This window comes from Trichechus manatus, unplaced genomic scaffold (genome assembly GCF_000243295.1).
Source record: "Trichechus manatus latirostris isolate Lorelei unplaced genomic scaffold, TriManLat1.0 scaffold00333, whole genome shotgun sequence".
Taxonomy (NCBI): domain Eukaryota; kingdom Metazoa; phylum Chordata; class Mammalia; order Sirenia; family Trichechidae; genus Trichechus; species Trichechus manatus.
The window spans coordinates 677,317-688,385 of record NW_004444269.1 but is presented as its reverse complement, the minus strand read 5'-3'; the positions used below and the strand labels follow the sequence as shown (position 1 = coordinate 688,385).

The window sequence follows — 11,069 nt, the reverse complement described above, 5'->3', positions numbered from 1 at the left end:
AAAAGAAAAAAAATGGTGGTGCAGTGGTGGTTGGCCTGTGAGGGCAAGGCAGAGCTGGGGGCCAGTGGGAATGGAGGAGAGATGATGTACCAGGCTAGGTGGGAGGGAGAAAGAAAAGAAGAGAAATAAAAAAGAAAAAAAAAATCGATGGCATGGTGCGATATAGTGGGTGGAGGCTGAGTGGACCCAGGGCAGTGGCGGGCCAGTGGTTCCCTAGCCAAGGCACCATGGTGGGGAATGGTGGAGATGGCATATGGGGCTGGGTGAGAGGGAGAAAGAAAAGGAAGAAAGGGAAAAAAATGGTGCTGTGGGAGCTGGCAGGTGTGGGCAGGGCAGACCGCTGGCAGTGAGCCAGTGGCTCTCTAGCCAAGCAGTGTGGCATGGCCCGGCGGAAAGGTGTAGAAGTGGTGTGATCATTAAGGTTGTGTGTCAGCTTGGCTGGGCCATGATTCTCAGTGGTTTGGCAGTTACAATGTAGTTTGGCAGTTGTATAATGATGTACTCTCTTCCATGATGAGATCTGATATAATTTGATCACCTTCATGATGGGATCTTCTGTGAGTAGCCAATCAGTTGAAAGGGAGTTTCCTTTGGGATGTGGCCTGCATCCAATATAGGTGGACTTTCTGTCAAGGCTCTCAGGCTCTTGCTTGCTCTGGATCCTGCAGCTGGCTCCTGTTCATCTGACCTCCAGTTCTTGGCACTTGAGCTAGCAGCTAACTTGCCAATCTTTGTATTCGTCAACCTCTGCAGCCTGTTAGCAAGAGCCCTGCTGCCTGACCTGCTGATCTTGGGTTCACCAGCCCCTGCAGCTACATGAGTCAAGAGACGCTTCTAGCCTGACCCATAGACATGGGCTTTTCCAGCATCTACAACTATGTGGGCCATTTCCTTGATATAAATCTATCTATCTATATATTTATGGAGCCCTTGTTGCACAGTGGTTAAGCATCCGACCACTAACCAAAAGGTTGGCAGTTCGAATCCACCAGCTGCTCCTTGGAAACCCTATGGGGAAGTTCTACTCTGTCCTATAGGGTCACTATGAGTTGAAATCAACACAACTGGCAATGGGTTTGTTTTTTTTGTTTTGTTTTTTTTTTTGGTTTATGCATATATTTATACTCTTCAGTGGTTTTGCTTCTCTAGAGAACCCAGCCTAAGATAGGCGGTGTATGGGGTTAGGTGGGAAGGAGAAAATAAAGGAAGAAGGGGGAAAAAGAAAGATGGTGTGGTGGGAGCCAGCGGGTGGGGGTGGCGGTAGGCCAGTGGCTCTCTAGCCAGTGGTGTGGCTTGGCCAGGTAGGAAGTGGGGGAGGAGGTGTATGGGACAAAGTTGGAGGGAAAAAGAATAGGAAGAAGAAAGGTGAAAAAAAAAAAGATGGCATGATGGGAGACAGCATGTGGGGGTGGGGTGTACCCAGGGTGGCGGTGGGCCATTGGCTCTCTAGTCAAGCACCACAGTGCGGCCCACTGTGGCCCACTGGGAAGGGGTGGAGTGGTGTACAGTATAGAAGGGTAAGAGGTGGGAAAGTGTGTTTCTCTGGTTACCAAGGGCTCTGTCTCCTGTTTGGAGCTCCGTGAAGTTGCCTTCCTGTACTCCCTGTCTAGGATTGCTGTTGGCTGTGTTCCAAGTTGGCGACGTTGTGTTAGTTGGCAGGGGATTTCCACTCTGTATCTCTCCGCATTCTCTGTTTTCCATCAGTTTCTTCTTCCATTTGGTGTTTGATCTAGTTTTTTATCCCTTCATTTGATGCTTATGCTTCCAGGATTGACGTTTGTATCTGTTTTTTTAAGTTTGCTGGTCTTTGCTGCAGAGGGTCAGCATGGTGCATCTGTCTATGGTGCCAATGTGGCTCTGCTTCTCAATTGGTCTTTTTGTTTTAAATCAACTTCTGATTTTGCTGATTGAATCACTCTTTTAAAAATTCTTTTCTAGGTGTATCAGCTAGGGATACGTTTGGCTACAGTTAACGTAAGTTGAGTTTCAAAGACTTAAGCCAGTAGGGTTAGTTCTGTCATAGAACAAGAATTCAGGAGATAGCATCTGATCACATTGGTTCAGCTGGTCAGCAATGTCATCAAGGATCTAAGCTCTCTCTGTCCATCTGCTCTGCACACCTTGACACGTAGGTTTTTGTCCTCATGCTTTTGGTCTCGTGGTCCCAAAAGGCTGCTATTCCAGACATCATTTCACAATTAAGCAACCAACTACAGAAGGACAAGGGGAAAGCCTTTCTCTTATTGAGGCTTTGTTTTTTCAGAGGCTAAGCCCTTCCTCCCACCCAGCAGACTTCCCGTTCTTCACTGGTCAGAACTGCAACTGCAAGAGAGACAGAAATTGAGAAGTTAGCTTTCTAGACTCTATGTAGATGCAGGCAAGGACAAAGAAGGGGACTGGGAAGAAGTGTGGAGTGAGCCAACTACCAGACCAGCCACATGGCCACTGATGCATGTTTTTTCTCTATTCCACCCTCTCTACTAATCTATTTATGTCTATTTGCCTTTCTGAATCTTTGAGTTGAATGCTTAGTTCATTTATTTTCAATCTTATATGCTTCCTAATAAATGAATTTTAGGTTATGCATTTTTTCTTGGTGAACTATTTTATCCACGGTTCACATAATTTTTGTTGATGTTCATTTCTAAATAGTTTCTAAGTTCCATTTCAATTTCTTCTTTATGGAATATTTCTTTAGAAGTGAATTTTAAAATCCCAAACAGATAGGAATTTTGCTTTTGTTGTGAATTATCTACTTTATTGAACTCATTTTTGGAAAAATATAGTCTATGGTTTCTACTTTGTGGAATTTGGGATTTTCTTTGTAGCGTAACACAGAACTTTTTTTTTTTTTTTTTTTAAATGTTCCATGCAATTCTGAAAAAAAGAGTTTTTGGTTTGGGGTATGAACATTTTTTATTTCCTTTTCTGGTTATTGGATTCCTTGATCTAATTTCTGAGAGAGCCTTGCTAAAAATCCACCATAGTAACAGTGGATTTGTAAATTGATCCTTGAATTTCCAATAGTTTTTCTGAATTTTGTTTCGCTCTTTACAGTTTAGAACCATGTTTTAGGTGCATATTAATTTAAAATATTTCTCTTTGACCTGCTTAATTTTTTATTTTAAAATTTTATTCAGTCTGTAGTGACTATTGCCATTACTGCAGTCATTTGGTTAACATTTGCCTACTATATCTTTTTCCGTCTCTTTTTTTAAAATCTTTCTTTGTCACTAGTTATTATAAATAGCATACAACTGAATTAACCCAATCTGAGAGTCTTGGTCTTTTAATGGGGGGATATAATACATTTAAATATACTTCAATTATTACATGTATGTACTTACTCTTGACAAGTTATTTAATGCTTTCTATTTACTGTATTTTCTTCTTATTTCTTTTCCTTGCCTTTTGTTGGATTAATAGAATCTACTTTGATCCCAACTTCTCTAGTGAATTGGAAGTTACACAATCTTATCTTTTAATTCTACTGGATATTAAACTTAAATTTTTACTTCACCATTTGGGTATAATCATTAGTTTTTTTCTTCCCTTGAATAGAAAAAGAATTTTAACATTTTTTCCACTCTATTCTCCAACTCTTCTCATGTTGTAGTTATAATATAAATGATAATGTATATGTGATGATTATTATATGTATGATGAATATTTGATCATCGAGACTTAACCATAAGTTTCAATGGTTTCTTTGATCACTGCTATATCTTGTTTCTACTTCATTCATGAATCCTTTTTTTTAAGTTTTTTTTTTTTTAATATTTAATTGTGTTTTAGGTGAAAGTTTACATAGCAAATTAAATTCCCATTCAACAATTAACACACAGATTGTTCCATGACGTGGGTTTCAGTCCCTGCAATAGTGTCAGCACTCTCACCATTTTCATCCAGCCTGCCCCATTTCCATCCATCCAGTTTCCCTGCCCCTCCTTGCCTTCTCATCTTTGCTTTGGAGTAAATGTTGACCTTTTGCTCTTCTATAGTTGGTTATCTAAAGGAGCACATTCCTCACTGGTGTTATTGTTTATTTTATAAGCCAATCTATTATTTGGCTGAAGAGTGACCTCCTGGAGTGGCTTCAGTTCCAGATTAAATGTGTATCTTTGGGTGATAGTCTTGGGAGTTCCTCCGTGAACTCATTTTTTAATTTTTCTTCTGTAAATCCTTGAGTGTGGAAGAGCCTCACCCATCTGCCTCTGGACTGGGAGTCAGAACCCTTTTGGAAGGGAGAGCAAGTTCTTTCCCCAGGCCTCTGTTTAGGAAATGGGCTCCCTCACACTGCTGCATCCCATAGGTGAGAGAGGCTGATATGTTTAGGTGGGCCTCCAGTCTTGAAGCTCAGTTTTTTTTTTTTGTCCTCTCTCACCCCAGAGCCCATCCCTCAACCCCAGGTTCTGATTCACTCATCATCCAAAACATCAGGCTGGTGCAACTTCACCCTGGAGTGTGGGACCCCAGGGGCCACAGAGAACCTGACAGTGACCTGGTTGGGCAAGGGTCTTCCTGGGCATCTGGAGAAAAGGGGCACACAGGAGCCAACTCCCAACTCCAGGATTGTGAGCCTGAGCCTGCCCCTGAGCCAGGTTAATACCCACGTCATCTGTGTGGTCAGCAACCCTGCAGACCAGAAAAATGCCACCTTGGACCTGGGGAGCATCTGTCTATGGAGGGGTGAGTGTGATCCATCAGGATGGGTGATGGAAATGGGCCAGAAGAGAGTGGAGGAGGGCAGACTGGAGGACTCAGGGAGAGGAATGGGGCTGAGGGACATTTAAGGCAGCTCAGAAGGTACAACCACAGCTCTACCTCAGTGAACAACCCTGTTTCTTGCACCAATCCTCAAGCCTGCTGGTCCAGAACCTGGACCAGATCATTGAACAGAGACTGCTGTATTACCCAGGAGACAAATGTCCTATTCTACACTGGGTCCAACATGTGAGCACCCCCTACCTGGGCACCCCAATTTCCCAGCAAAGCAAGAGAAGGGAAAGACCTAAGGAGGAAGGACTCAGGCTCCCTTCCTGGATGGGCTGGGCCTGTGTCCAGCTCAGTCCCTCAGACACCCATGCCAGATGTCCCCTATCTGAGGACGGTCCCCACCCTGAGTAAGAAAGCCACAGTTTAGCCTTCTGCTGAGCACTGTGAGCATATGCAGTCACTACGACTAGGTGCCACTCTCCCTACTCAGTCTAAAGGATCACCTAGACTAAAAAGAGGGACCATGCAGGGATGGCTAGGGGGTGGAGTTCTTACAAGGAGCCATACCCACAGGTCCTGGTTTCATAAAACCCAAACCCTCATCTTGCACAGGACTCCACAGCAGGAACAACTGATGTAAAGATGAGATGCAAGTATCAGCCCCTCTGCCCTCTCCCACCAATTTCAACCTGAGCTCTGCTGGCTCACTTGGGGTTCTCATCTGAACAGCCTCTTTTTCATCATTTTCATACTCACTCCACCCAGCATTCAACCCACAAACCTGCCCTGAGCGTCAGCTGTGTGTTGGGTGAAGGCACAGTGAAAAATATGACAAGCCTCACCTTCAAGGAACTCACAGTACCTGGGAGACACCACTACATACTGGCTGTGTGACCTTGGACAAGTTACTTATTTTTTCCAAACCTTTGCATTTGAAAAATGGGGTAATAATCATACTTTCTTCACAGGGTTGTTGTGAGAATTAAAAGAGGTAATCTATATAAAGCTATCATCACAGGGCCTGGCACATAAAAGGAGTTTAATAATTATGAGCTAGCTTCTTCCCTAGTTAGAAGAAGAAGAGTAAATTTATAAATCTAAGGCCAGGTTCTAAATGCTGAAATTGAGGCAAATGCAGAGTGTGGTTCAATAACAAAAAAACAGAAATTAAGTAACTGCTTGCAGAAGTTGGGAATGACATCACAGAGAAGGGAGCCCTGGGTTGGGCCTTGAAGGATGAATAGGAGTTTTCTGTGGCAGTGTAAGAAAGACATCCCAGAGAACAGTACATGCTCTGGGGTCTGGTAATCCTGGATCCTTCCATTTCCTCTCGTTCTTGGCATGTGGTTCTATTCAGGAGTCTGAGAGTAGAAAGGAGGGGAAGGCTGGGGCATGATCAATGGCACACCCTGTCAGTGGGAACCTCCAAGGTCCCTGTGCAGAGATGGGACAGAGGACTAGGAGGAGGTCATTAAAGGGGCAGTGGGCAGTGACTAGGTAGGAGGGACCCTGTTGGGGTTGCATCAAAGGTGCCAGCTTAGGAGAAGGCCCTGGGTGAGGAGAGTCTCACCCCCACGTCTGCCCACCAGACTTGAGGGAAGCAGATCTGACACCAGACTTTGACCCTAGGTTCTCTTTGGAGCAAATGGCTTTGGAAAGGCATCTTTGCCACAGTTCTAGTGGTGATCCTGGGAGCTGGAGTGTGGATCTGGAAGAGGAGGAAGACGGAGACTGAGAAAGGCAGGTGCTGGGAGACCCAGAGGGGAGGACTGGGCTGGGGGAGGAAGAGTGGACAGAGAAGACCCCTGGGGGAGGGAGTAAGGTTTCACAGACCCTGAAGGGAGGATGGGGCTGGGGGAGGAGGAGTGGATGGAGGAGACCTCAGGGGAGGGGGAGGTGTCAGGCCAGGGAGGCCAGTGAGCAGACAGAGGCATCTCGACCTTCCCTGTGAATCATCCTTGGAGAAGTGTGGGGCAGAGCAATGTGGAGGGTGGAGGTGTGTGAATGGCCAGAGAGGAGGGGTGGTGGGTGGGAGGTAGCAGGCAGGGGGCAGACCTGTGCTAACAGCGCAGGGAGTGCTGGCTGTTCTCACCCGGGGCCTGTGAGGGTCTAATTCAATCCCACACACTCTCATTGTGAGTCTGCGTGTACAAGGTGGGTCCACTCTCCTGCCAGTGGTGCCCAGCTCAGCAGTGGCCCTCCAGGCCCTTCCCACAGAGGACAGTGCTGACCTACAGACCAGTGAGATCGACAGCCACTGTCCTCCCTATGCCGAGATCAGCCTCCTGAGACACCCTAAGGTTGGTTTAAAGGAATCAAATCATGTGCTCAGCATCCGGGGGCCCGGGGATCCAGACAGTTCTGCCACCATCAGGCCCTCAGTCCAGTTCTTGTTTGGACAATACGGTGGCTGTGCCCGGGTGCCCACAGCAGGCTAGGAGCTGTGCACAAGGATGGAAACTGCCAATGGTGAAGACAGCTCCCATGTAAGTCTCCCCATCCACAATCTCATCAGATCCTCACTGTCACCCAGTGAGGAGGGGGAGCAGGGTAGGGATAGTGAGCCTGGGAGGGTGATTGCAACCAAGGCTCCAGGGAAAACCTCACCGAGAAGATAGGTGAGAACCTGGAAGAGACGAGGCGAGAGCAATGTGCTGTCATGGGGGGCGGGGGGTGGGGAGCAGACTTCCTGGGCAGAGGCCAGAGCAAGTGCAAAGCCCCTGAGGAACTCAGAGAGAGGTCTGGGCTGAAGCTTTATATTGAGGAGTATGAAATGGTAGTAGTAGTAGTAGTGGTGGCATCAGAACAGAGCTGATGGTGATTCTTATGAGGTGGAGGTCAGACATATCTCCACTCTACAACCTTTTTACCAATTCTGACACCAGCCATCCTCCCCATGACACTCTCTACTTCTTTGCTGGGTTCCACAATCCATTGCAATGGCCACACAAAACTCACAGATCATACTTACAGTTAAGTGGTTTATTAAGGAAGTAGCAGGGTACAATTCAGGATCAGTATCAACAGGCTGTAACTTAAGATCAGGATCAGGATCGGGAGGCATGTAGGCAAAGTCTCCCTTCTTCAGTGCAGGACAGCCCTCTCAGCTCCTCTTGGCCATGCAAGCAAGCAGGCCCTTCTTTCTGCCATGTATGCTCCCTGTCAGCTGTTCTGGCCTCCTCTTGGCCCCTGAGGACAGGCCCCTTTCAGCCCCCTCAGGACAGGCTTCTCTTGGCCTTGCCATCTGTAACCACCAACTCTGCTGCTGGACCCCTTCTGGGCCTGTCAGTGTTACAGCCCTTGACTGGTGGTACAGTTCTTTTAGGAGATTGCTTGCCTCTTTTCTCTCTGCTTCTTCTTTCTTCTCTCTTGCCTTTTCTCCTTTCTGCTTCTTCCTGCTTCCAGTCTGCCTGCTTCTTTCTGTCTGAAAAACCTCCTTGGGGTTGGCTGCATATATACATGACTCCTTGTCAATTTCAAGGCATAGCCCTTCCCAATGGAGGGTCACAAACTGTCCAATACCCTCTCAACAGGCCACAGACACTTCATTTGCCTTGTAGGCTATAGTCACCTCATTTGCATAGTCCATAGTCACTTCATTTGCATGGGTATATTGACCAGTCCCTGCAAGGTGCATACCAATCAAGGGCAGGTTGCAGCCCAGGGCCAGACAAAAAGTATCAAACCAAAGTGTTTACAGCTTACCTAGGAAATGTAACAAACTCTCTGGGGTAGCAAACTAGGGCAAAGGTAACTCTTCAAGGCTTAGCGGGAATATCTCTCAAGCTATTTTTCCAAAGAACCAAGGCAAAAGGCCACATAAAGGAACTTATTTCACCACAGGGAGTTCTCAGGATGAGATGGTATTTAACGCTATGAGACTGGTTGGGTCTGGAGGGAGTGAGTGTAGCTGGTAGAAAGGTTGGGGACTGAGCCCTGGGACTCCCAGTTTATAGGTTGGGAAGAAAAGGACTAGACAGCAGAGGAGACTGGAAGGTGGGAGGTTAGTTGCTGATCAGCTCCCTTGGTCTGCAAGGGGGGAGGCTCCATAGGCAATAATTCCAGATGGGAGGGTAGAGCTCTTAAGAAAGGAAGTGCTTCGGGGAGGGCTGAGAAATGAAGAGAGAAAAAATGAGAGGGAGACAAGAATTGCAATCTTTCCCTGAGTGAGAACATCTGGATGAGCAGAAAGCTCATGAAGAGGGTTAGCCTGACTGACCCTTCACCTAATTCTCAGAAGTTGGCCAGAGTACCCTAAACCTCTCCTGACTTGTAGACCAGCATCAAGAGGAGCAGTGGTCATACACGGAGCCCCGAGCAGACCTTGGCGGAGAACACTGTCTACTAGATGATCAGGACAAAAATCTAAGGAGGACGCCTGGATCAAGAGCACACGGGGACATTGTAGTTTTGTGTTTTTTCTGCTTTAATTTGTCACTTTGGTATTTGTGTTATGCTTGTTCGAACCAAAAAACAAAAACAAACCTGTTGCTGTTGAGTTGATTTCAACTCCAGGTGACCAGGTGTGTTATAGAGTAGAAGTGCTTCATAGAGTTTTCTTGGCTGTAACTTTTGTGGAAGCAGATAGCCAGGCATTTCTTCTGTGGTGCTACTGGGTGGGTTTGAATCAGCAACCTAGGAAATGATTCTCATTAAAAAGTGTTGTTTTAAATTATTTTTTTATAATGTTGCTTAAAGATGTATATATATTTAAAAAAAAAGTAGCCATCAAGTCAATTCTGACTCATAATGACCCTACGTGTGCAGAGTAGAACTGTGTTCCATAGGGTTTTCATGACTGTGGCCTTTCAGAAGTAGATTGCCAGGTCTTTCTTCCAAGGTGCCTCTGGGTGGGTTCAAACCACCAACCTTTTAGTTAGCAGTGAAGTGATTAATCATTTGTACCACCCAGGAACTCCTATAATATGTATAAATTTCACATTCCTATAGCTTTTATAATATAAACTGAGAAAAGCATATAAAGTAAAAGCAAAACAAATAATGTTCAAACTAACAACTTTAATGTAATGTGATGGGTGTTTTTGTCTTGCTGAAAGTAAGTCATTGATGTTGGTATTAAGAAGCAAAGGTTGTAGCTTCACATAAGGTTCTGTATTTAATTAAAAAAAAACTTTTAATGCAAAATACTTATTCACGTGCATTTTTTGTACAATACCCGATTACTAAGTCTGTTTATTATTTCAAGATATCTTCATGCTTAACCTAAACTCTACCAGATTTAGGCAGAGTTTGATAGATCTGTAAAACTATTTTATTCACCTGAAAATAAAATTAGCATTACAGCCTTATTGAAATCTCCACTCAATGCATACCTACCTATTTATTAATGGAATCATAGAGTAGAAAAGTTCTCCATTGGGTATTTGTTACCATACTTACTGCTAGTGAACGTCTGTAACTTGGCCCCGCCAACATCGGATCCCACATATCCGCCTGCAAGTCAGACAAGCCCCTGACAGCTACAGAGCAGGCCCTTTGAGTGTGACATGCATGTGTGACAAACAATATCCGTGGAGCCACTGACCCAGACAGGAAAGGCAGTAGCACAAATGGGCAGGAGGGGCAGGGGGAGCCCATCCACCTATAATCAAAAGTCCGTGAACCACAAGCATGTTATACTTTGGGGTGGGCCACTCTGAGTTGGAGGGGGACAGAACAGAATCAGAAAGGGAATCCTTCAAGGAACAGGACCTACCCCACCAGTGGAGATGATCCCTGGTGTCGTTTTCACAGAACCGGAGAGATGGAGCAAACAGGGTTCTCTCACTGCTGCCCAGAACTCAAGCCCTCTTTCTACCCTCCTGAGACAGCGAGAGACCAAACACAGACTACAAACCCTTCTACCTAGTTCTCTAACTCATGTGCTAAGGTGAAACTTCAAACAGTGCCCTGCAAACAGAAAGCAAAGTGAAAAGGAATCCAGTCACTCCATTTTGAGGCAAACAGCAGAACCACATAGAAAGATCCCAATCAAAGATGGAAAAGCAGAAAATAACTAACATGAGACCTACACAAATATTTGGGCCCCTCAAAGTGAAGGCAAGAACAACTGTTTGTAAAAGACAGATGAAACCAGAGATGAAAAACGGAATACTAAGATATCATAATATGAGTAAAGGGGTAAGGAATGAGGGTGCTAAGAAAGTAATGGAGGAGAAAATAATCCTTTTGCAGAACTTAAAAATGTGAAGAACAGAATCCACAATACAGGACACCCTATCACGGTGTAGAAGACAGGATGAGGAAGTAACATTACCAAATAAGAGGACTAACAGAGGGAAGCAATTAGAACAAAGAACAACAACATGGACAGACAACGGAGAGCAGACATA

General features: G+C 45.3%; 1 protein-coding gene across 5 annotated transcripts in view; it reads left to right on the top strand.

Moving 5' to 3' along the window:
* Window positions 1-9,250, top strand: part of LOC111819247 (SLAM family member 9-like) — a 36,507-nt gene extending 27,257 nt beyond the window's left edge. The window contains exons 3-6 of one of the 5 annotated variants that reach the window (XM_023725596.1): window positions 4,390-4,689; window positions 6,346-6,456; window positions 6,892-7,016; window positions 8,993-9,250. In XM_023725596.1, coding sequence (XP_023581364.1) covers window positions 4,390-4,689; window positions 6,346-6,456; window positions 6,892-7,016; window positions 8,993-9,064 — 608 coding nt within the window. In that variant the 3' untranslated portion in view covers window positions 9,065-9,250. Of the gene's footprint in view, window positions 1-4,389; window positions 4,690-6,345; window positions 6,457-6,870; window positions 7,017-8,953 lie in introns of all 5 variants that reach the window. The other 4 variants (XM_023725595.1, XM_023725597.1, XM_023725594.1 and 1 more) reach the window with 4 other exon arrangements.
* Window positions 9,251-11,069: the final 1,819 nt, after the last annotated feature.